Consider the following 26,042-nt stretch of genomic DNA (forward strand, 5'->3'; position numbering starts at 1 on the left):
TGAGTCCCAGGACATCTTTGACCTGCATAAACTGTGATTTGAGCTTCCTTACGGGTCTGTGGATGGTATCCATCTGGAGTGGTTGGGGCTGATAATGTGGCTCCCCTGTTACTTCTCTGGGGAAGCACACTTATAACCATATAACCATACAACGATTACAGCACAGAAACAGGCCATCTCGGCCCTTCTAGTCCGTGCCAAACGCTGACTCTCACCTAGTTCCACCAACCTGCACTCACCCCATAACCCTCCATTCTTGTTTAGAATATGCTGTATTCTGCACAAAAGACCTCACGTCCTTTCCATGACCCCCTCTGCTCCTCCTCCTGCTTTGACAATACCCCATATTATGCAGTCAGCATTGAGCCACCAGTTCTCTCTGCTGGCGTGCATGCAGAGTCCATACTAAGTACACATCTTCCAACAGAACCTCCTAGACAGAATTAATTCACTTCTCCATAGAAAGATTCTGCTGTGTAAAATAAGGACTTCTGGGATAGTTTGTTGTATTTGAAGTAAAAGTCTTCCCGAATGGATATACCTCCTGTGTTCCTTGATGTGGGTTTCAGAAGAGATCCTCAAGGATCCTCAAGACTTTTAACAGCCAAGGACTCCTGGCTGGTCCAGCCAGCTCTCAAGGCCAAGAGTCTTCAGAACTAATCAATTAATTATTCATCAAAAATTCAAAAAAAAACAAACTTTAAGAAAGTAAATGAAAATACTTAAAATCATTAAAGCACAAACATGTCTAATTTAATACCTTGGTCTTCTCTCCATTAAAATCAGTGAAGAGCTACCCACACTTGGACTATTTTGGTTTGATTTGCAACTGTGCTGGGAAAGTACTGCACATTTGTGTTCTGCCACTTGGAGTCCAACGGGAATCTGATGACAGGGCTACAGTCATGAAAATGCTAGCAGAGAACTGTCAGGACGTTTAGAACTTGCATGCTCACACCCGAACTTGCTGGCCCCTACACCAGTCCCGATGGAGGGTCTCGGCCTGAAACGTCAACTGTTTATTCCTCTCCATAGATGCCACCTAACCCAATAAATTCATCCAGCGTTTTGTGTGTGTTACTCTGGGTAAGCACCAGCATTTCTGCTCAAAACTGCTGGAATCTCCCCACTAGATATCACTCAGAGGTGTACAAGGATGTAGATACAATGAACACCATTCACTCACAGGTAGACAGAAAAATTCTCCCCAGTGACTTTCATGCCCATAGTGGCAGCAAATACCAAAGCTGTGTACACAGCTACATGGCCAGCTGCATCAGTGTCCTCATTCTTACTGTTCGGGTTCGGGAGATTCAACAAGACACACACTCAGGGATTCAGGAACTGCTTCTTCCCCTCTGCCATCCGATTCCTAAATGGACATTGAGCCTGTGAACACTACCTCACATTTGAAATACATATTATTTCTGTTTTTGCATGATTTTTAATCTATACAATATATGTATACTGTATTTGATTTACTTATTTTTTTTCTTCTTCTTCTATATTAAGTATTGCATTGAACTGCTGCTGCTAAGTTAACAAATTTCATGACACATGCCAGTGATAATAAACCTGATTCTGATTCTGATTCCCAGTGATGAGACCTTGGTGGTGGCAGGGTATTTATAAGTCTCACAGCCTGGAGGAAGATGTTGCTACGCAGTCTAGCAGTCTAGGTCCTGATGCTCCTGGACCGGCTTCCTGACGGTAGTGGGCCAAGGAGATTGTGGGATGGGTGGTAGGGCTTTGGGCCCTTTGTATACAACGCTCCTGGTAAACATCAGAAATGGGTGCGGGGGGGGGGAGGGAGACTCTGGTGATCCTCTCAGTGGTTTTTACTATCCTCTGTAGGATCTTGCGTCTGGTGCCCTGCAGTGTCTGCACCAAACAATGATACAACCAGACAGGACCATCTAATGATGCTCTTGTAGAACGTTTCAGAATGGGGCAGGGAACCTTGCAGCCTCCGTCTCCTCAGAAAGCATACACGCTGCTGTGCCTTCTTAATAAATGAGGAGCTGCTCTGGGTCCAGGTTAGATCATTCTGGTTCCAGAAAAGACCAATTAGTGTAGAGATTCAAGGTAATCATTTACCAGCTGAAAATTATTATAGCAAACCCTGTTACAATGTGTAACTTTCCCTGTTTATAAACACAGAAAAAGAAGGAAACATGATTTTTGAGAACTGACAGTTTAAGTTATGACAGCATATCATAATGTGTTAGTTGTATAAGTCAGTCAGCAATGACTTACAACAGGGTCTATGCACTCTTAACCACTGTGAAATGTCTAATTTATAGAACTGTCTAGGAGAATCATCTGTGACTTTTGAGGTTGTACTTTTGAATCATATTTAAACTCTTTGTGAAGTATTTTCAGAATCAAGTATATTATCACTGTCTTATATGACGTAAAATCTGTTGTTTCACAGTAGTGGTACAGTGCCAAGACATAAAATTACTATAAATTACAAAATAAATTAACAGCGCAGAAGACAAATAATGAGGTGGTGTTCATGGGTTCATGGACAGTTCAGAAATCTGATGGCTGAAGGAAAGAAGCTGTTTCTGAATTATTACCAGTGGCCCTACCTCCCTCACCACTAAAATCGAGGTGAGAAGACTGCAACTAGCGGGGCACTGTCTATGCCACCCCGAGCTACCTGCCAGCCTAGTCATCCTATGGGAGCCCAAGCACGGGAGGATGACCCCTGGGCGCCCTCCCAAGACTATGGTCAACACGCTCCTAGAAGACAGCAGCGCGGCTAATGTAGATGAACTGACCACACTGATGAGGGAGAGGGAGAAGTGGAGAGTCTGTCATTGTGCCCGACGCCAGCCCCCTAGGCCTGAGTCGACGTAGTAGTAGTACCCCCTTCCTCCCTGATGGTAGAAATAGGAAGAGAGCATATCCTAGAACTTGAAGTCTTTAGTGGTGGATTCCACCTTCTTTAAGCACTGCCTCTTGGAAATCTCCTCGATAGTGGGGAGGGTTGTGCTCGTGATGAAACTGGCCAAATCTACAACCCTCTGTAGCCCCTTCTGATCCTATGCCTTGGAGCCTTTAGAACAGGCTGTGATGCAACCGGTCGGATTGTTCTCAAGCAATCTGCAAGAGCCTTTAATGACATATCAAATTTCCTCAGACTCTTAACAAAGCAGAGCTACTGGCGTGCCTTCTTCATGATTGCCTCAATGTGCTGGGCCCAGGATAGATCCTCCGAGATGTTGACACCAAGGAACTGAAATGTGCTCCCCGTTTCCGGTGCTGACCTGACAATGACAATGTGAGTGTTGTCCCCCGAGTTCCCCTTCCTGGAGCTCACCATCATTCCCTTGGTCTTGCCGATGTTGTGTGCAAGGTTGTCGTGACACCTCTCAACCAGCTGATCCATCTTACTGCCGTACAGTGGCTCATTGCCTTCTGAGATTTTAACCAATAATAATGGTGCCATCTATGAATTTATAGATAGCAATGAAGCTATGCTACCTAACCGCGCAGTCATGAGTACAGAGAGGACAGAGCAGGGAGCTCAGCACGTATCCTTGAGTTGATTGTCAGTGAGGAAGAGATGTTTTCAACAACTGACTCTAGCCTCCTGATGAGGAAGCTGAGGATCCAGTTGCAGAGGGAGGTACAGAGGCCCAGGTTTTGAAACTTGCTTATTAATACTGAGAGGTTTTGAATGCCGTTATAATTGACAAGCGGCAGCCTGACATCTGTTTTGCTGTTGTCTATCATAGAAAGAGTTTCCTGAATGATGCAAATGAAATTGAACTTCAAATACCCACTCACTATAGAGTGGGCTTTTGCTGGTCACCGACTATGCGTGATGCAGGAATGAACCACGGATTTGTGGGCAACGCATTTGCACCAAGCTAAGAAATAACATCAGAAGATTCACAGCAAAGTTATCACACAACCATGAGACCAAGGAGCAAAATTAGTCCATTCAGCCCATGGGGGCTGCTCCACCATTCAATCATGCTTGATAAATTATTCCCTCAAAATCCCATTCTCCTGCCTTCTCCACATGACCTCTGATGTCTTTACTAATCAAGAACGTAACATCCTCCGCTTTAAAGATACCCAGTGATTGTGGGCTCCACAGCTGTCTGGAGCAATGAATTCCACATATTTACCACCCTCTGCCTAAAGAAAGTCCTTCTCACCTCTGTTCTAAAGGGATGTCCTTTTATGCTGAGGCTGTGCCCTCTGCTCCCAGACTCTCCAACTACTGGACAAATCCTCTTCACGTCTACTTCATCCAGGCATTTCAATATTTGGTAGCCAGATTGATTGGTCTGAAAACAATTGTTGCTAATATAACTTAATGAAGAATTAGTCCAACCCATACAAAATGTTCTTAATCCCCTCTGTTGAAGCTACATGACTTGCTGAGTTCTTCCAGCACTTTGTGTGTGTTGTTCAGGATTTACAGCATCTGCAAATTCTCGTGTTTCTAAAGAATTAATTAATTCCATTATAAAAAGCACTGTTGAAATAGAGCATCTTTCGTCAATGAAAGAGGGTTACATTTCTATCAATTATATTAATCCTGCACAATGACACTTAAGGTGTCACACAGCCACATCAGAACAGATGGCCACAATAAACACCTCCCCAGCTGTTGTTCCCACATGGAAACAACATGAGCTCAATGTCAATGGAATCAATCGAGCCGAAGGTTTGAAAGAGGATGCAGAGTGGGAAAGCAACAGTTTCTAATAACGATGAATTTTATAATGCTGGCAAACTGCAAGTCGACTTCGGTCTTTTTGAGGATTTTAAACAACTACCAATCATATGGAAGCTCTTGCTTAAAGATTGCTCCATCAAGTCAAAATGCTATGACGTTACAATGGACTTGCAGCCACTTGATATTTCAGTTTTCTGTATCAAAGGTCAAACAGTCCTGATGCAAAGAGATGGTTGATTAATACATCATGTACAGTATTTGTAATTGAATTCATAACAGCCAATTTGGTACAATGACAATTTATATCAATGCCTGCACAATGTGTTATATTATGCCATTGTGGGTAAGTTTGTTAGATCTGCTAGCTGTGTTGCTGTACAGGATCCAGTCTATGTCAGTATTTTTCCAGCATAGCCTCCAAGGTTTGCAATACTTAACTCATCACTGCATGTGGCAGGACTGCAGACACCTAAAGTGATCTGTTTGTTGTGAGATCACTTAGCTGTTGCATACTGCTAGCACTAAGCCCAAGTTATATTCTGCTGTCACTCAACTTGCCTTTTTTATTTGAACTCTGGAAAGATTGTTCTCACTACACCATGTACTTATTGATATTGGCTTTCCAAAGTGAAGGAGTTGAGGGGGAGAATGATTGACATAATGAGGGGATTTGAGAAGTTTGGCTAACAAAGAGAGAAATTAGAGGAAACAGAACACTGAGGGGACCGGAGTGGGATGGTGGGGTGGGAGGGAAACACAGTGGGAAGAGAGCAAGGAGAAAGAAGAGAAGAATTCATGGTGTAACGGCTGTGTCCAAATAAGTTGTGTAATTCCCGTGTGTTCACTGTAGAGGAGAGCCTAGTCTTGGACCGCATTAGTATTAGACCTAGAACTATTCAAAAAAAATCATTCGACTGATATGTGACGACAATCCCATGATTTTAAAACATCATGCAACATCATAGGCAACTTCCACTCCTGAAAATGAAAGGAAGTCACCCTTTGATCCCAAGGGGTGGCTAAGATGAAAAATAAAATCCATGGTCAGTTACCTAATTCACAATAAAAACTAAAATTAAATCAGGAGAAATAATACTATCATTGCAGAATTTCAACAAATGATTCGCATCTGAAGGAGTCTTCATGTTGAAAAAACGCTGCCGCTGGGACTGGATCTTTAATGGAGTTTTCTGGCTTGTTCATCAATCTTACTCCCCGGGCTACATTATAAAAGAAGTACTCACATACTATTTCTGGAAATTATAAACAAACACAAAATGATTTTTGAGTAACGCACAAGCTACGGGAGGGACTCAGCATACAGGGGAGAAACGAAGAGCCGAGCTGTCAGTCTGAGACCCTATGTCAGGACTGGAAAGGAAGGGGGCAGAAGCCAGAGTACTTACCGACAGACTACGCTCCTGATTCCGGCCCCTTTAAGCTTCTCCCCCTCCCCCTACCATTTCATTCTGCATTTTTTTAAAACAAGACTTTCATGGTCCCTTCCTGACCCTTGTTTGCTTTAATTTTTGCAGTGAATTCTGCTGTGGTCACAAGCAAGACTCGAGCTAAGAAAACTTCTGCAGAGTTTTATTACCAGTTCTCAAAGATCAGACTCGTTCATTTTAAACGGGTTAAGTAAACTGATTTTAACCTTCCCTGTCCTACAGATGGAGCAGTCAGATAAGAAAGATGACATCAGCATTTTTAAAGAGCCAATTGTTTTACTTTACATATACAGGTATGGCTCCAATGACATCACAGGACCCAAATAATTTGGGTCTATTGTTTACAGCGATCACGCAGTCATTTATATACAGCGCAGGAGTGGTGACAACAGTGATGAGTGGGCATACAAAGAGGAGGTAGGGAAGCTTGTCAAATAGTGTGAGAAACACAACCTGAGTCTCAATATGGACAAGACAAAAGAGATGGTTGTAGACTTTCAGGAAAGAGCAGATTGACCACTCTCTATTACAGATCAATGGCTCTGCCGTGGAGAGAGTGAAGAGCACAAAATTCTTAGGAGTGCACATAATGGAGAAACTAACCTGAACCCACAACACCTCCTCATTAGTCAAGAAGGTACAGCAGTATCTACACTTTCTGAGGAGATTGAGGCATACAAGGCTCCCCACCCACGTTCTAATTACTACATGAACACCATTGAGAGCCTCCTATCTGGCTGCATCATTGTGTGGTACGGACGCCACAAGGCACTGGACAACAAAACTCTACAGAGGATAGCAAAAAACACCAAGAGAATCATTGGGATCTCCCTCCACACCCCCCCCCCCCATTTGTGACATTTACCAGGAGTATTGTACATGTAGAGGATGCCTACCACCCACCACCCACTGACCCCTCCGCCCAAATCTCATTGACCCACTACCATCAGGAAGGAGGAAGAGGAGCATCAGGACCCTCAAGCTGTGAGACTAATGAACACCCTACCACCATCGAGCTCTCGTCACTAGGACAGTGAGCTGTTTATAGTTTACCTGTGCCGTGCACTACATGCATTTTGAATTATATTTTATTAACTTACTTGTGGTAATGTTTTGTTTTATGTGCCGTGTGTGGTAAATGTTTTGTAGGTACACTGGGGTCCGGGGCAGCATTGTTTCATTTGATTGTACATAGGTACATTTTAATACATTCATAGACAGTAAATCTGAACTTGAATTTGAACTTAGCAATGACAGGAAGAGGCTACAATACGAATGTGAGAAGGAATGCAGAAGACTTCTTTGAAACTTTCTGCCATGGACTGGAATGGCATGAGTTCAGAGACAGAAGAGAACCGTCTGGGGAGAGAGGCAGGGCTTCTCCAGAGCTCTCTGTAGTGTCAGCCAATGGGAATGTTCTGTTGGACCACTCAGAAGGTAACCACGAAATGTCTTGGTGACTTCCTCCATGGGTGGCAGCCTTTCAACCGTCCATTCAGTAAAAAAGATGAATGGATGATAGGCATCAGTGCCTATAAAAAGTAACCAGCCCCCGGGAAGTTTTCATGTTTCAGTGTTTTACAACATTGAATTGCACTGGATTTAATTTGGCGTTTTTGACACTGATAACAGAAAAAGACTCTTGTATGTCAAACTGAAAACAAATCTCTACAAAGTGATCTAAATAACAAATATAAGACACAAAATAATTGACTGTATAAGTATTCACCCCCCTTTAATATGACACACCAAATCATCACTGGTGATTTAAAGTTGGTTTTAGAAGTCACATAATTAGTTAAATGGAGATCACCTGTGTGCAGTCAAGGTGTTTCAATGGACTGAAGTAAAAATACACCTGTATCTGGAAGGTCCAACTGCTGGTGAATCCGTATTCTGGCAAAAACTACACTATGAAGACAAAAGAACACTCCAAGCTCCACAAAAAGGTTATTGAAAAGCGTGAGTTAGGAGATGGATACAAGAAAATTTCCAAGTCACTGAATATCCCTTGGACTACAGTTCACTCAATCATCCAGAGATGGAAAGAATATGGCACAGCTGTAAATCTACCTAGAGCAGGCCATCCTCAAAAACTGAGTGACCGTGCAAGAAGGGGACTAGTGAGGGAGGCCACCAAGAGACCTATGACAACTCTGGAGGAGTTACAAGCTTCAGTGGCTGAGATGGGAGAGACTGCACAAACAACAACTGTTGCCCAGGTGCTTCACCAGTCAAGGTTTTATGGGACTATGGTAAAGAGAAAGCCACTCTTGAAAAAAATTCACATGAAATCTTGGCGCGAATTTGCCAGAAGGCATGTGGGGAACTCAAAAGGCAGATGGAAGAAAGTTCTATGATCTGATGAAATCAAAATTAAGCTTTCTGACCATGAGACTAAACGCTATGTTTGGTGTAAGCCAAACACCGCACATCATCAAAAACACACCATCCCTACCATGAAGCATGGTGGTGGCTGCATCATGCTGTGGGGATGCTTCACTGCACCAGGTCCTGGAAGGCTTGCGAAGGTAGAGGGTAAAATGAATGCAGTAAACTACAGGGAAATCCTAGAGGAAAATATGATGTAGTCTGCAAGAGAACTGTGACTTGGGAGAAGATTTGTTTTCCAGCAAGACAATGACCCCAAGTATAAAGCCAAAGCTACACATGAATGGCTTAAAAAACTACAAAGTTAATGGCCCGGAGTGTCCAAGTTAGAGTTCAGACCTCAATCCAATTGAGAATTTGTGGCCAGACTTGAAAAGGGCTACTTACTCACGATCCCCATGCAATCTGACAGAACTTGAGCAGTTTTGTAAAGAAGCATGGGGGAAAATTGCAGTGTCCAGATGTGCAAAGCTGATAGAGACCTATCCACACAGACTCAAGGCTGTAATCGCTGCCAAAGATGTATCTACAAAATATTGACTTGAAGGGGTGAATACTTGTGCAATCAATTACTTTGTGTTTTATATTTGTAATTAATTTAGATCACTTTGCAGAGATCTGTTTTCAGTTAAATAAGTAGTGCAAAAGAAAAGTAGAGAGGTTGTGTTCATGGGTTCAATGTCCATTTAGAAATCTGATGGCAGAGGGGAAGAAGCCATTGCTGAGTCATTGAGTGAGTGCCTTCAAGCTCCTGTACCGCCTCCCTGAAGCTAGCAATGTGAAGCGGGCACGTCCTGGGTGATGGGTGTCCTTAATGATGATTTTTTGAGGCTTCGCTCCATGACGATATCCTGGATGTTGGAGAGGCTAGTGCCCATGATGGAGTTGACTGAGTTCACAACTTTCTGCAGCTTATTTCAATCCTGCACTGTGCTTTCCACCCCTCCCCCGCCCCCCACTCATTCCAGACAGTAATACAGCCGGTTAGTTAGAACATAGAAAGCCTACAGCACAATACAGGCCCTTCGGCCCACAAAGCTGTGCCGAACCTGTACTTACTATAGAAATTACCTCGGATTACCCATGGCCCGTTATTTTTCTAAGTTCTGAGATTGAATTCAGTGTACTTACAGAGTTTTGTTACCATCTTAAATCCTGTGTCTGTTAAGTTGGGCCTGGTATGATTGAGCCAGCTTGCTCATTTTCATTAATATTACCCACATAAGAAGCACGAGAATCACAGTGGACGTCACCGTAGCGGAGTGGTTAGCACAACACTATTGCAGCTCAGGGTGATCCCAAGTTCGAAGTTCAGTTCTGACGCCGTTCTGTAAGGAGTCTCTGTATGTCCTCCCCATGGAATCCATGGGTTTTCTCCGGGTCCTCCAGTTTCCTTCCACAGTCCAAAGATGCACTGGGTAGGTTAACTGGTTACTGTAAATTGTTCCGTGGTTAGGTTAGGGTTAATTGGGGTTGTGTGGTTGCTGGGCTGGTGTGGCTTGAAGCACTGGAAGGCCCTACTCTGTGCTGTATCAGCAAATAAGTAAATAATTTGGTGCTTGGGAACTCAAAAGAAAGTGCATTTGAATTAGGCTTTCATATGGAAAAATGTCTCTTTGATTTTCCATTATAGCAATATGTTTGCTCTGAGCCAATTTTAATGATTTATTTTTGGCCTGAAACAAAAAATGACATGCCTGGTAGCTAGATCATGATTCTCTGACAAAATTAAATCAAACATAAAGACAAGATAAAGATGGTTAAGATCACGAATGAAGGCTATATTTAGCAAATGAAGGCCATATTTAGCAAAATTCAGCCAAGTTCTGCAAGGCATGAATAACTAGCTAGTCTACAAGGAACTTTAACATAGCAGACCTCGGGTGTGGCAGCAATAGAGTAATAGGTCGGGATGTAATGATCTAATTTACCATTTATGCAAAGAACATTGATGTTGATATCACCCAATTTTCAGGGGCAGCCTAAGCAAAGTTATTCTGGCTCCTGCTCTCTCAGAGGCTGTTTCCACACAAGAAACTTGATTTCCTTTGAGCAAGTACTGAGTTTGATTTGAAGAAAAACTTGTACCCGTTACTCGCCATGATGCCCCATGCAACCATTTGGATTGAAGTGAAAGGGAACGTTTGTGGAATGTTTAGCTGGAATGAAAAGAATGGTACCATTACATTTGGTTAGTGATTGGGAGGGATGGGACAGTCAATGCATCAAGGGTTAGGGTAACAGAATTGCTTAAAAAGTTTAATTTAGGAACAGTCTGACTGAAAGATAATGAAAGTGTTTAGAAAAGCACAATCATACCATGAGGAATACAATTATTTCATTCCTTTTATTATTTTGCTGTATATATATTTTACCTGTACGCAATAAATAACGCAGTCAGTGTAGTTGATACCCTAGCTAAAGTTATTGAACTCCATTTTTAAGTTAATTGTGAACACTGGCAGTTTGATGTTGACTTTCACTGTAATCAGCAAATGTTCAGTCACTAAATTCTGTGAAATCCAACCAATAGGCATATGTGACCAGACTAAACAAGCCCCACACCCATGAAAGAGGAATAAAAAAAAACTTCTGACAGTTAGTCTTAACTGGAATAATCAAGAGCTGTCAATGCATTTCAAATATTTCTGAAGCATTCAAATAAAGATCATACACAAGAAAAGGACAAGTTGAAAGACTGCAAAAAAATTAAATCACTGAAACATTTTAAAAAGCTTAACATTTTAAACATTAAGAAATCTAAAATCTTTAAAAGTTTTTTTTAAAATCTTGGTACAATTTAGCAAAATGTAGTTTTTTTAAAAAAACACATAAAAACCCCACAAAGCTGAAGTTCTCAGATCTACTTATATCCATTGAAGCCAAGAGGAAAAGGCCAGTTGTGCCTGCTGTTATCTGGCACGGGACTGAAGAGCCTCAGCCCAAATTTCAGTTTGCACACCAAATGTCAAGGAGTTCAGCATGGAGTCTATTGGATATCTGGCACTGCCAACTGCAGAAACTTCTGGATTTCCACCAATGGATTCAGATATATACACAAGCACAGAAATCCAGAGGCTGCTATGAGTTACAAGGAAATGTCAACAATCTTACTGATTTTTGTGAGGGCATTTTGTTTGCTGACTGCGAGTTCTAAACTCAAACAAAGACCTTTTTTAAGTCCAATCTGATATAGACAGCCATGAGTACTCTCAACAAAGGGAGGTAATACAGTAACTACCCAATCTTCAAAGACTAGTTCACTTCTCTGTTTATTCTCCATGGTGAGTTTAGCTGCCAATACCCGCTATTTGAGTGGTGGGTCCCCTCTCCTTGCCAAAGAGAAGAAACTTCCAGCTAACAAAGTAGTTTAAACACTTAATTTATTTTCAGTGATACATGCTTAAACCAAAGCAACATTATTAAGACACATTTAAAACTCACAGAGGATTTCTATCTTATACTACTTCCAAAGGGTTTCCAAAACACAGATACAATTTCTATAGAGTAAAAAGAAATACATATGAGCCACAGAAAATCTAGCGGGAATCCAAGGCAGAGGAATGGATTCTAGTTTACCCCGTGTTTCTGTCATATTTCTCGGTGTTTTTTTTATCCCATTCCTAAAAAGCCTGGACTGCTCTCAGCATTTTTTTGTCACTTGGGTGATTTCTTTATTTATTGAATATAGTGCAGAGTCGGCCTTCCGACCCTGAAAGCTGTGCCACCCAGAAATCCCCCCATTTAATCCTAGCCTAATCACAGGAGAACTTACAATGTCCAATTGACCCATCAACCTGTACAACTTTGGACTGCGGGAGGAAACCGGAACACCCAGAGGAAACCCATGTGGTAACGGAGAGGATGTACAACCTCCTTACAGGCAGTAGCGGGAATCAAACCCGGGCTGTTGGTACTATAAGGTGTTGCACTAACCACCATTGTACCGTGTCACCACATGTGTGTGTACTTCACATGTATATTTTCAGATATCTTTTAACACAAACAGTCTAAAAGTTTCTGGAGATAAGGTTCCCAGGTACCCATAATTAAGACACTGAAGCTGACTCCATGAGTACATAAATCATCCAATTTACTAAATATCAGCTATTAATATGCTACATATTATCCATATCATCTGCAAGCTTCCTTGAACTAAATAAATACGCCAGCATTGTCCATTTTGAAACAAGCCAAATTAAATTAACTGTTATCTTATAATAACCACAAGTAAGTGAACAAATCTCTGACTCTATAGACCAGGGTTCACAATCTTGCTTATGCCATGGACCAATACCATTAAGCAAGGGGTCTGTATACACCAGGTTGGGAACTCCTGCTTTAAACATTGCTTCTGTTTGCAAAGCTGTGCATTTAACTTTCAACTGATTACTGCTTGCAAGTGACATTAAGAACTGTAGGTTGGCTCACGTTTATGACCAGCAGCTAAACAAACAATAATGGTCGAAATTTGTCAAATTTCAATTATATTGACTCAACTTAGAATTGGGCATATCATGCTTATTCCTTATATCGTGTTGGAAAACATCACTCTGAGATGTGTAGGTTTTGTCATCATTATGAAACAGTTGAGCACATTCTATTAAAATGTGAAGCATACAAGGGTGAAAGAAATCAATGTAAGCTTCACTATTAACTTTAGGGGCTGATAGTTTTCATTTAAACACTTTAAGTTATGGAAGAGACTTTAATTTAATTCACAATATTGTCTTTCATTGTTTACAATCTATAGGACTTTTTAGTTTTCATTTGATAAAGAACTAATAGGGGTTTTTATATCCCAACTCTCTACACTCTCTTTAGTCCAGTTGGTGGTGGTAATGCACCTTTAGGTTGGACTGCCAACCACCATTAAAAATCAGAAGAAGAAGAAAAAAATGGTTGGAAGTTTAACTTATTCAAAAACAACATTTTGATCTTCAGAAGTGTTGGCTGCTGTGTATAGAAAGCTGAGCTTGGCAAATAAAAAACAAAGCCCACCCCAGCCCAGAAACAGTGAATACCTATTACAATTTACAATTTCCCCTCAAATTCTGGCCATTAGTATTAAAATATTTTCATGAACTCTTAGGTTAACTGCGGCATTGACTGTGCTATTTATAATTTATGGCATGATCACCTCATAGTTTTGCTGTTTGAAACATGAAGAGAGTTTTAACCTTCATTTACAATGACTCATGGTCCCTGTAGAACAGGAAATATGTATTGGCCAACTTGACTGCTTATGTGCACATTCATTGCTGTTAACAATAGTCCCACTTTCTCTATGTTAATGCTCTCCGCTCAGCTAAAGTATGTGTTCAGCTGGAGTTTTATCAAAAGACAAGTTACGTTTTGTGTTAAATTACAGAGAACATGCACAACAAAACCATTATAAGGTTTAAAAAACTAACTGTTCAGGGGCTGGATAAAATCTTGGATACAGAAATGTCCACCACCCTTTCTCAAAGAGGAGGCAGCCAGCACTGACTGTGGTTTGTGCAGAGTACCATGTTTAAGTTTGGACCAGCATAATTACTAAGCTTTGTCTGGGGGACTATAATCAACTTCTCTTGATTTCCTATACATTTTGGACACATAATCTATACTTATGCACAGATTTTTAGAATCATTTTGCATACATTTTGTCTTATTCCATACTATATGACATGCGATTTAAAATACTTATTTTGAAATTTAAAACAGCCCTTTACCTTAACAATGGATGCACATAACTTTACAACTACTATTTCTGAACACTCTTTATCCCATCAGCATAATTTAAAACTGTAAAATAGGATGATTTCACAGTGCACAGTGTGAATGTATGCAAGTGTCTAACAGAGGAGTCTGCAGTTGATCTTAGCAGGAATTGTATAAAATCTGTGTAATGATTGTTTAGACTCTGAACGTAATACAAGCCAAGAATTTTGCAGCTTAACTGCTCTCTTCCAGTTAATTTACAAGGCAGTGCCTTATAGTTTTAGAAGGTCTTTGACAAGATGCCACACATTTAAGAGACTTTAGATAGGTACATGGAGCTTAGAAAAACAGAGGGTTATGCAGTAGGGTAGTTCTAGGCAGTTTCGAGAGTAGGTTACATGGTCGGAACAACATTGTGGGCCGAAGGGCCTGTAATGTGCTGTAGATTCCTATGTTCTATCTTCTATGAGGTTTGCTAAACAAGATAAGAGCCCATGGTGTTACAGGAAAGTCACTAGCATGGATAGAGATTGGCTGACTGGTAGGAGACGAAGAGTAGGAATAAAGGGAGCCTTTTCTGGTTGGCTGAGGGACTAGTGGTGTTCCACAGGGTTCAGTGTTGGGACAATTTCTTCATGAACAAAGCGGATGAGCTTAGAGCGTGGATCAGTACTTGGAGCTATGATGTTGTGGCCATTACAGAGACCTGGATGGCTCAAGGGCAGGAATGGTTACTTAGAGTGCTAGGCTTTAGATGTTTCAGAAAAGACAGGAAGGGAGACAAAAGAGTTGGGGCGTGGCACTGCAGATCAGAGATAGTGTCACAGCTGCAGAAAAGGAGGAAACCATGGAGGTATTGTCTACTGAGTCTCTGTGGGTGAAAGTTAGGAACAGGAAGGGGTCAATAACACTCCTGGGTGTTTTTTATAGACCACCCAATAGGAGCAGGGCCATTGAGGAGCAGATCGGGAGACAGATTCTGGAAAGGTGTAATAATAACAGAGTAGTTGTGCTGGGAGATTTTAATTTTCCAAATATTGATTGGCATCTCCCTAGAGCAAGGGGTTTAGATGGGGTGGGGTTTGTTAGATGTGTTCAGGAAGGTTTCCTGACACAAGAGGGCACAGTTTTCAGGTGCTTGGAAGTAGGTACAGAGATGTCAGGGCTAAGTTGTTGTGTTTTTTTTTATGCAGAGAGTGTTGCGTGCGTGGAATGGGCTGCTGGCAACAGTGGTGGAGGCAGATATGATGGGATCTTTTAAGAGACTCCTGAATAGGTACATGGAGCATAGAAAAATAGAGGGCTATGGGTAACCCTAGATGATTTCTAAAGTACATATTCGGCACAGCATTGTGGGCCGAAGGGCCTGTATTGTGCTGTAGGTTTTCTATGTAATACGTAGCTAAGCCTACAAGAGGAGAGGCTGTACTTGATCTGGTATTGGGAAATGAACCTGGTCAGGTGTCAGATCTCTCAGTAGCAGAGCATTTTGGAGAAAGTGATCACAATTCTATCTCTTTTACCATAGGATTGGCGGGGGATAGGAAAGTTATGAAAACGTTTAACTAGAGTAAGGGGAGATATGAAGCTATCAGGCAGGAATGTGGAAGCATTAATTGGGAACGGATGTTCTCAGGGAAATGTACGGCATAAATGTGGCAAATGTTTAGGGGACATTGGTGTGGCGTTCTACATAGGTACATTCCAATGAGACAGGGAAAGGATGGTAGGATACAGGGACCATGATGTACAAAGGCTGTTGAAAATCTAGTCAAGAAGAAAAGAAAAGCTTACGAATGGTTCAAAAATCTAGGTAATGATAGAGATCTAGAAAATTATAAGGCTAGCAGGAAGAAGCTTAAGAATGAAATTAGGAGAGCCAGAAGGGGCCATGAGAAAGTCTTGGCGAACAGGATTAAGGAAACCCCAATGCATTCTAAAGGTATATGAAGAGCAAGAGGATAAGACATGAGAGAATAGGACCAATCAAGCGTGATAGTGAAAAAGTGTGTATGGATCTGGAGGAGATTGCAGAGGTACTTAATGAATATTTTGCTTCAGTATTCACTACGGAAAAGGACCTCAGCAATTGTAGGGATGACTTACAGCGGACTGAAAAGCTTGAGCATATAGATATTAAGAAAGAGGATGTATTGAAGCTTTTGGAAACCATCAAGTTGGATAAGTCTCCAGGACCGGATGAGATGCATCCCAGGCTACTGTGGGAGGCGAGGGAGGAGATTGCTGATTGCTGAGCTCCTGGCAATGATTTTTGCATCATCAATGGGGATGGGAGAGGTTCCAGAAGATTGGAGGGTTGCAGATGTTGTTCCTTATTCAAGAAAGGGAGTAGAGATAACCCTGGAAATTATAGACCAGTGAGTCTTACTTCAGTGGCTGGTAAGTTGATGGAGAGGATCCTGAGAGGCAGGATTTATGAACATTTAGAGAAGCATAATATAATTAGGAATAGTCAGCATGGCTTTGTCAAAGGCAGGCCGTGCCTTTTGAGCTTGACTGAATTTTTTTGAGGATGTGACTAAACACATTGATGAAGGTAGAGCAGTGGATGTAGTGTATATGGATTTCAGCAAGGCATTTGATAAGGTACCCCATGCAAGGCTTATTGAGAAAGTAAGGAGGCATGGGATCCAAGGGGACCTTACTTTTAGGATCCAGAATTGGCTTGCTCACAGAAGCCAGAGTGGTTGTAGACGGGTCATATTCTGCATGGAGGTCGGTGACCAGTGGGGTGCCTCAGGAATCTGTTCTGGGACCCCTACTCTTCGTGATTTTTATAAATGACCCTGGATAAGTGGAGGGGTGGGTTAGTAAATTTACTGATGACACAAAGGTTGGGGTTGTTGTGGATAGTGTGGAGGGCTGTCAGAGGTTACAGCGGGACAGCGGGACATCGATAGGGTACAAAACTGGGCTGAGAAGTGGCAGATGGAATTCAATCCAGATAAGTGTGAAGTGGCTCATTTTGGTAGGTCAAATATGATGGCAGAATATAGTATTAAAGGCACGACTCTTGGCAGTGTGGAGGATCAGGGGGATCTTGGGGTCTGAGTCCATAGGACGCTCAAAGCAGCTGTGCAGGTTAACTCTGTGGTTAAGAAGGCATACGGTGCATTGGCCTTCATCAACTGTGGGATTGAGTTCAAGAGCCGAGAAATAATGTTGCAGCTTTATAGGACCCTGGTCAGACCCCACTTGGAGTACGTGCTCAGTTCTGGTCGCCTCACTACAGGAAGGACGTGGAAACTATAGAAAGGGTGCAGAGGAGATTTACAAGGATGCTGCCTGGATTAGGGACCTTGCCTTATGAGAATAGGTTGAGTGAACTTGGAGCGGTGGAGGATGAGAGGTGACCTGATAGAGGTGTATATGATGATGAACGCTATTGATCCTATGGATAGTCAGAGGCTTTTTCCCAGGGCTGAAATGGCTGCCACAAGAGGGCACAGGTTTAAGGTGCTTGGAAGTAGGTACAGAGGAGATGTCAGGGGTAAGTTTTTTTGTGCAGAGAGTGGTGAGTGCGTGGAGTGAGCTGCAGAAATTACTAGTAATTTCCAAGTAAGTACATGTTCGGCACAGCATTGTGGGCTGAAGGGCCTGTATTGTGCTTTAGGTTTTCTATGTTTCTATGTAATAAAGGCTCAACATTATCTCCTTGCTTTTATATTCTATTCCCCTTGAAATAAATGCCAACATTGCATTTACCACAGACTCAACCTTTGAATTAACCTTTTGGGAGTCTTGCACGAAGATTCCTTAGTCCCTTTGTACCTCTGATGTTTGAGCCTTCTCCCCATTTAGATAATAGTCTTCCTATTGTTCCTTTTACCAAAATGCATTTTCATACATTTCCCAACACTCTATTCCATCTGCCACTTTTTTTGCCCATTCTTCCAATTTGTCTAAGTCCTGCTGCAATTGTATTGCTTTCTCAGCACTATCTACCCCTCCACCTATTTCGTATCCTCTGCAAACTTACCCACAAAGCCATTAATTCCACTCTTTAAATTATTAACAAACAATGTGAAAAGTAGCGGTCCCAAAACTGATCCCCGAGGAACACCACTAGTCCCTGGCAGCCAACCAAAGGCCCTCTTTACTACCACACGCTGCCTCCTGCCCATCAGCCATTCTTCTACTCATGCCAGTATATTTCCTGTAACACCATAGGATTTTATCTTGTTAAGCAGCCTCATGTGAGGCACCTTATCAAATGCCTTTTGAAAATTTAAGTAAATGACATCCACTGCCTCTCCTTTGTCCAGCCTGCTTGTTACTTCCTCAAGGGATTCTAACAGATTTGTCTAACAGATTCCCTTTGCAGGAACCATGCTGACTTTGACTTATTTTATCATTAGTCTACAAGTATCGTGAAACCTCATCCTTAATAATGGACTCCAACACTTTGTGAGGAATTCCTCACAACACTTTCCCAACCACTGAGGATGAGGCAATTAAAGGACATCAACCTGAAATATTTTGTATTTCCTTCTCCAGAGATACTGCCCAATATACAGAGTAACACCAGCATTCTTTATTTTAATTTAAATCATATCCAATCTATTAAAATAAGAGCAAATCACAGCAAATTCCAATGCCCAAAATCTGAACATTGCAGGTGTTAGAAATTGGAAGTGAACATAGAAAATGGTGTTAATACTCAGTGGGTTGAGCAGCTTCTGTGGAGGGTGAAAAAGAATTAAGGTTTCAAGTCCATGAGCTTTCATCCAAGTCGTGTCTGTTGTAGAACCAGGAACAGGAAAAAGCCAATGAACCTGAACCAAGAGGAAAGCCACAATCTCATGAATTGATCTGTATAAACAGTATATTTATGTGGTTTTGTGAAAGACAAAGGTACAAGAAACACAGTATTGATGTTAAGGATACTATCAGAACGAGCTATTCAAGTGCAAAAAGATTTGTTTGTTTTATCGACTACACAAAAGCATTTGATAAAGTGAAGCACAATAAGTTATTTGAAATATTACAGGAAACTCTAGATCTAGATTCAAATGACCTCCGCCTAATCAGAAATCTGTACTGGGAACAAACTGCCACCGTAAGAATAGACGGAGAAGTGGGTCAGTTTATGAAAATCAAGAGAAGCATTAGATGAGGGTGTGTTTTCTCCCCGATTTATTTACTGTGTACAGTGAAACAATTTTACAAAAAAGAAGAGACATCTTGGGAATCAAAGTTGGTGGTAAAAACATCAATAATTTCAGATACGCGGATGACACTGTTAATTGCAAGTACAGAGGAAGAACTACAAAACTTAATTGATATAGTTGTTGAAGAAAGTGCAAAAATAGGTCTATCTATCAATTGCAAAAAGACAGAATGTATGGTGATATCCAAAAAGGAGAATCCTATCTGTAGGCTGAGAATAAATGGGGAAGACATAAAACAAATACAGAACTTTTGCTACTTAGGAAGCTGGGTGACATCAGATGGCAGGTGCGACTTGAACATCAAAAGAAGAATAGGGATGGCAAAAGACATCTTTATGAGAATGAAGGGTATACTGACCAATACTAAACTAAGCATGACAACCCGCCTCAGAGTACTGAAATGTTACATCTATCCAGTTATGTTATATGGCTCAGAATGTTGAACAATATCTAGTAACATGAGGAAACGAATTGAAGCAGCAGAGATATGGTTTTTGAGGAGGATGCAAAGAATATCATGGACAAATATCTAACAAGGGATGTCATGAACAGAGCAAGCATAAAAAGAGAAATAATGTATGAGATCATGAAAAGGCAACGTGAATTCATTGGACATGTGATTAGTAAAGAGGATTTAGAATGCATGGTAATTATGGGAAAGATTGAAGGGAAGAAAGCAAGAGGAAGGCAAAGACAAATGATGATGGAGACAGCAATCAGAGAACTGGAAATGAATACCAATGAATCGATCCACTTGACCCAAAACAGGAGTGCGTGGGCCATGGCAGTCAAAGCTCAAACTGGGCATGGCATCTGATGATGATGATGATGAAACAGTATATTAGACGAGCTTTTCACTGCACATGTGACAATAATAAACAAAATCCCCCTCCAGGCTCGAATGGTCATGTAACCTATTTTAAGAGCAGATCATCAACACGAACTTTCTTTACCTGTCTAAATGTGCTGCTGTTTACTTTTACTTTCACTTTCATATGTAACTTAATAGTATTTAATTAAGATATTCAGATGAAGACACACACTCAACATTTCAGGAATAGCTTCTACTACGCCACCATCAAATTACTGAATGGACATTGTACACTACTGTGTTTTCCCCTTCTTTCTGGTCTCTTTTTGCACTGCTCATTTAATGCTAGTTTTTATATTTCTTATTGTCATTTATAGGTTCTTTATTATTATGCATTGCAATGTACTGCTGCCACAAAAGCAACAAATTCATGACATACAGTATGGCAGTAATATTAAACCTGATTCTAATTATAAATCTGGATAAATTATTCATCACAAATTCTAACAAGAATGCAGTTATTTTATAACTACACTGATTGCTACTTGCAGATGAAAAACAGTGGGTGCTGCAAATCAGCAGACAGGTGGAAAATATTATATTTTCCAATTCTGTTGTCAGACATGAACAAAAGTGTGGTGGTATTTCATCCTAGGGCACAGCTGGGGGTACAAGGAGTCTATCATTTCTATTTGTTTCTGGGTTTACAAATGGACATAAGTACATGCACTGTAATTACCTGAGGGAAATAAGATCAATAAATGAACTGCAACATCACATGTTGTTTATTTTGAAAAGCCACCATGACAATGACAGGTTGAGCTCTTCTTACAAGATCAGTTTGACTCTGAGTGGTTCTCTCTCCCACCAGGCTTGAACTAAGGGGGCTCCAGGGAGAGGGCAGGAACATGAACCAGAGGAATAGGATGATCTTAGACGGAGACCAGGCTCAAAAGACTCATGGCCTATTCCTGCTTATATTTCATGCTCTTATTTAAACAGTTCACTGTGACATCTCAGAACTGATGTAAACTTTTGGCTGTGTGCTGCTTTTTAGCTGCGAAGCTGAGACTGCACATGTCGATTAAATGAAATGTTTTTGAGATTCAATAATAGAATCAGGAGTATCAATGAAAGTTTATCAAGTGTAAGTTATGTTATGAATATGTAAAAAGCTTCCAAAATGAGCATGGACACACCTAAAAATACTGCCAAAATACCAGTGCTGTACCTCCAATACACTGTAAATCCAATTCACCCTATCATTGTTCCACCTACTTCCTTTTAATCATTAACAAAGCAATGGAATGGGTCACTAACATGGCAAAGCATCAGCATTTACTCAATAATAATTTGCTGACAGGTGCTAACTTTGGCTCTGGCAGAACAGATAAGTCCCTGCCAACCATTGAGCACATCTACATGAAACCCTTCAGTAGTTGCATAGACACCTGAAGAGCAGACTATCTGTTGGATGGAAGTGACCAACAACCCTGAAAGAGGCAGATGCCAAGTTTTTAAGCTCACCAGTGGGAGGTGGTGCTTTAGCACTGCTGGCCCACCACCTCGAGGAAGTCTTGATCGTAAACGGGCCGAAACTCCTGAAGACAGGTGGCAGATCAACTGATGATCCCACTGGTGATAGCACAGGACAGCTAACATCTTAGTCCACTTTCTCAGGAAAGAAGCTTCCATCACCAGGGATCCCTGCCGTGCTTGCCATGCTCTCTTCTTGCTGCTGCCATCAAGGTGGAGGTACAGGAGCCTCAGGACTCACACCACCAGGTTCAAGAGCAGCTACTACCTCTCAACCATCGGCTCTTGAACAAAAAGGGATAACTATACTTAACTCCACTTGCCCCATCATTGAAATGTTCCCGCAACAAAGATCTCACTTTCAAGGACTCTATCTCACTATCTCATGTTCTCATTATTTATTGCTTTTTATTTATATATGTATTTGCAGAGTTTGTTGTCTTATGCACTCTGGTTGATCTCTCATTGATCCTGTTATAGTTACTATTCTGTAGATTTGCTGAGTATGCCCACAGGGAAATGAATCTCAGGGCTGTATATGGCGACATGTATGTACTTTGATACTAAAAAGTACTTTGAACTTTGAATCCATTTAATTCAAGACATTAGTACAGCCTTGATCTAAACATGGTAAAAAGAGGCAGATATCAGAGGGGAGCTGTAAATAATTCCCCTTGGCATCAAGGAAGCACTTGACTTGGTACGACGTCAAGGAACCAAAGTATAGTTGAAGTCAATGAGAATACCCATGACAGCATTGAATCTAAAAGAACAACTTGAAGGTGTCTTAAGCAATCAGTTCCTACCTCAATCATATTGAAAAGCCGGCACTTGGAAGTACCACTTCATCCAAGTCAATAGCATACTGATTTGAACATTTACTACAATTCTTTTACTGATTATAGAGTAGGAGTTCCCAACCGTTTTTTTATGCCACAGACCCCTACCATTAACCAAGGGCTCCATGGACCCCCAGTTGGGAACCCGTGTTCTAGAGGTTCCTATCTAATGGCCTTTGGGAATGCATTCAGCACCCACACTGCAGTAGTTCAGGAAGTCAGTTCACTACCTTTCTTCACCGCCGCCCCCCCGGGCATTTAGAAATGAACAGCAAATGCTGATCTTACAGTAACACCCTCATCCCATGTATTAGTCATAAAAGCACACATTCTGTGAATCATTTGAATAGCCTGACATTTAGTCTACTTCAAGATATTAATAACCTTGGCAATGAAATAAAAGGTTCGGAATTCAGTAGGGTAATAGAAAGGCTTGCAGTATGAATGGAAATCAGGATGGAGAAAGACATTATACCAAAATAAAGTGAATTGAGGAAAAGGAAATTAGTAATGAGGATTTGCGGCATTGAGGTGGAAAGATTAGATTGGATAGATTGCCTCCTCTCATCATTCTTTATCCAGATTGTACAGAAGAGGTCAAAGAGTGAAAATATCTTTCATTACATTCATCACTCACAGGAGCTTTACACTGGAATTTCATACTGATGCCTTGTAAACTAGCCAGATAAAATAACTTTTCATTGTGTAAAATCATCAATATTTCATTAATGAAGCCATTTCAACAACATACCCACTTAGTACAAATAAATATCCAATTAGCTAATTGTTCTAATATAAAGCGTAGCTCATAAGTAATTATATAAGCTGGAACATATAAATAGTAGGCAAGTAGTACAACACACACCTCATTATCACTTATATAGAGTTGTCATGCATGTTTTTAACCTTGCACTAATTGTCCATATGGCACAGGCAGAAACCTTCACTGAAATATTGGATGACACCACTTTAGATGCATTCAGTATGATGATCTGAATCAACCATTGTAGACAAATCAGGTGCAATTTGTAGAGGTGCAATATTTTAAAACCTGCTTCATAAAAGCAAGGAGCAAAATACTGCAGGTGCTGGAAATCTGACATAAAAATAGAAAATGTTGGAAGAATTTGGTTAGCCATGCAAAGGACAGAAACTTCAGGACAAGAACACTTCATCAGAAGTGGAAAAATGAAGAGAGAAGAGTGCATGATGCACTGGAGGAGGGGGCAGGTGAAGGTAAAGCGATCAAGGGAGGTGACATGACATTCCTTGAGCTTTCTTTTGGCATTGTTGAATAAAAATGGAGGCTGAGAACGCGAGATGGGTAGTGGGACAGAGACTTAAAGTCATGGAGAGCAGGAAGCTAAAGATCATCTGAGATTCTTAAACGATGTTAGAGATTAGAGGTGAAAAGGGAAAGTGCATCTTCACCCCTGACTACAGAGCAAAGGGCTTTTGAGGAGGGAAGTGGATGTTGAAGATGGAAGAGTTGACCAGCAAAAAATAAAGGAAATGGTACCTAGAGAAGTTTGAAAGGGAGCGGAGGGGAAGATGTGCTCATGGGTGGAATCCCAGTGGAAGTGAGGAAATTATTAAGGATGGTCTACTGATTGTAGAGACTGTGGAAAATGTGGAGAAAGGGATCAGATCCTTATCCGTGTTCCTGCTGAGGATGGGGTGGAAGAACAGCTTTGCAGAAAATGGAAGAAACACAGCTGAGAATTTTACCAACTCTCTTATACCTGCTAAACTTGTTCTCAAAGTGAATGAAGTGGTCTTTCAGTCATTTTCAGTCTTCCTCCCTTGACTCATTTTACCATTCTGTTGATCATGGTATTGGAGCTCTTCCAACATTTAACAATCCCTCTCCCTTATATTCATTAAAAGCTTACCAACTCCCATACCCATTTTAACTACCTTTTCTCCTACTCTACTTTCTCCAAGAATCCGGTTCCATTCTTTGAATTTCTTCATCTATCTACTCTCCTCCTATGGTATGTTTGTCCATAAAAGTGGCTTTGATAAAGCCATTTTTATGAAAAAAAAGAAATGGTTAAAAATGGTTCTATCTAACACAGTTAATAGGGCTCTCAAAGGCAACTTCTCTGCTTCCTGCAGCTTTACTCTTACCTCCTCTCCTTTAAGTCAGAAAAACATGGAGTTTTCAACATCCTCACATTTGAACCCACCAGTCTCTGCATAAAACAGATAGTCTTCAATAAATTCCACCCTCTCCACTGAGATACCATCACCAAGCACATCTTCCAATTAATTGCTTCACCTTTCAGCACATTGAAGGGAACATTCTTTCCATGGGTCCCTGATCTACTTTTCATCCTCAGAAATTATTCCCTTTCCCATCGCGCTTTCTCATTACAACAGCAGGAGGTTTTTATATCTGCACTTTTACCTCTTCCTTACCGTCCAGGGGCCAAGATAATCCTGCAGGTGAAACAGCAGTTCGTTTGCACTTCTTCCAATGCCGTGTACTACGCTGGTGTTCACAATGTGGTCTCCGCTACAATGGATATACCAATTACAGGTCAGGTGACTACTTAGCAAGACACCTCCAGTCAGCAATATTTCTAAGCTTCCAGTCTCCTGTCACTTGAAGTCCCCATCCCACTCGGGCTTTAGTCTTCAACATATCTCAATAATTCCCAAAGTAAGCTCAAGGAACAGCTTCTTGCCTTCTCTCTGAGCATAGGGACTCAATACTGAGTTTAACAATTTTGGGTAGCCACTCAGCTTATTTCATACCCTTCCCTGCAATTTACCAAGCTTGTTTTCTCACATTTCAGAGGATCATTGACCAAATACTTCAATTGTTTCTCTCTCCACAGTCACTGTTTGACTTGCTGAGTGCGTCAAACTGTTTTGTTCCAGGAAATACAAGCTGCAAGCCAAACCACATACATGAAAGAGACACAAGGGGCAATTTGAACTCCCAGAGAGAATGGACAGCATCGGCAAGTGGAAACTCTCAACAAAAGCTTGGGTGATTCTGTCAGCCAGGCCTGGTCTGACTCACAGGTTATTTCCAGTAAAATTGAGGAAAACACTTGAAACACGGAGGCAGCCCACTAGCATCAATCTGCAAGGTAGTTGTGGCAGCTAAAGGTTGTACCTGAAAGTGCAAGCAAGAGGAAGGGAGAGTGGGAAGGGACCCTTCATCAGCCAAGGTCTAAAACTGTACGGGAGCACACCTGCCTTGCTAGATAATTTTTAATTCAACTTTTATGAATTCATTAGTTTCCCGACAGCATCGCTGGCAAGGCAACTGTCCAAGGAATTACGATTTGCGATAAACAATGGTAGTTCTGTGAAATCCTGCAGGTATCTCAACTGACGCCAAAACCACTGGTAGTAGAGTTAGGAACGGAGCAAAGCTGTGCTGTTCCCATGGGCACGGGAGGTGAA

At 41.3% G+C, this 26,042-nt stretch overlaps 1 protein-coding gene across 9 annotated transcripts in view; it reads right to left on the bottom strand.

Moving 5' to 3' along the window:
• The window catches only part of eml1 (EMAP like 1), a 234,399-nt gene that overhangs the window by 97,791 nt on the left and 110,566 nt on the right, over positions 1-26,042 (bottom strand). For 5 of the 9 annotated variants that reach the window (XM_063047449.1, XM_063047414.1, XM_063047408.1 and 2 more), the window contains exon 2: positions 25,044-25,140. The exons of 3 other annotated variants lie outside the window; for them this stretch is intronic. Coding sequence is in view for 4 of the 6 variants with exons in the window: in XM_063047414.1 (XP_062903484.1) it covers positions 25,044-25,140 (97 nt within the window). In the remaining 2 variants the exon portion in view is untranslated. Of the gene's footprint in view, positions 1-6,108; positions 6,129-25,043; positions 25,141-26,042 lie in introns of those variants that run through there. One more of the 9 variants, XM_063047460.1, reaches the window with a different exon arrangement.

Source organism: Mobula hypostoma, chromosome 1 (genome assembly GCF_963921235.1).
Source record: "Mobula hypostoma chromosome 1, sMobHyp1.1, whole genome shotgun sequence".
In the NCBI taxonomy this organism is placed as follows: domain Eukaryota; kingdom Metazoa; phylum Chordata; class Chondrichthyes; order Myliobatiformes; family Myliobatidae; genus Mobula; species Mobula hypostoma.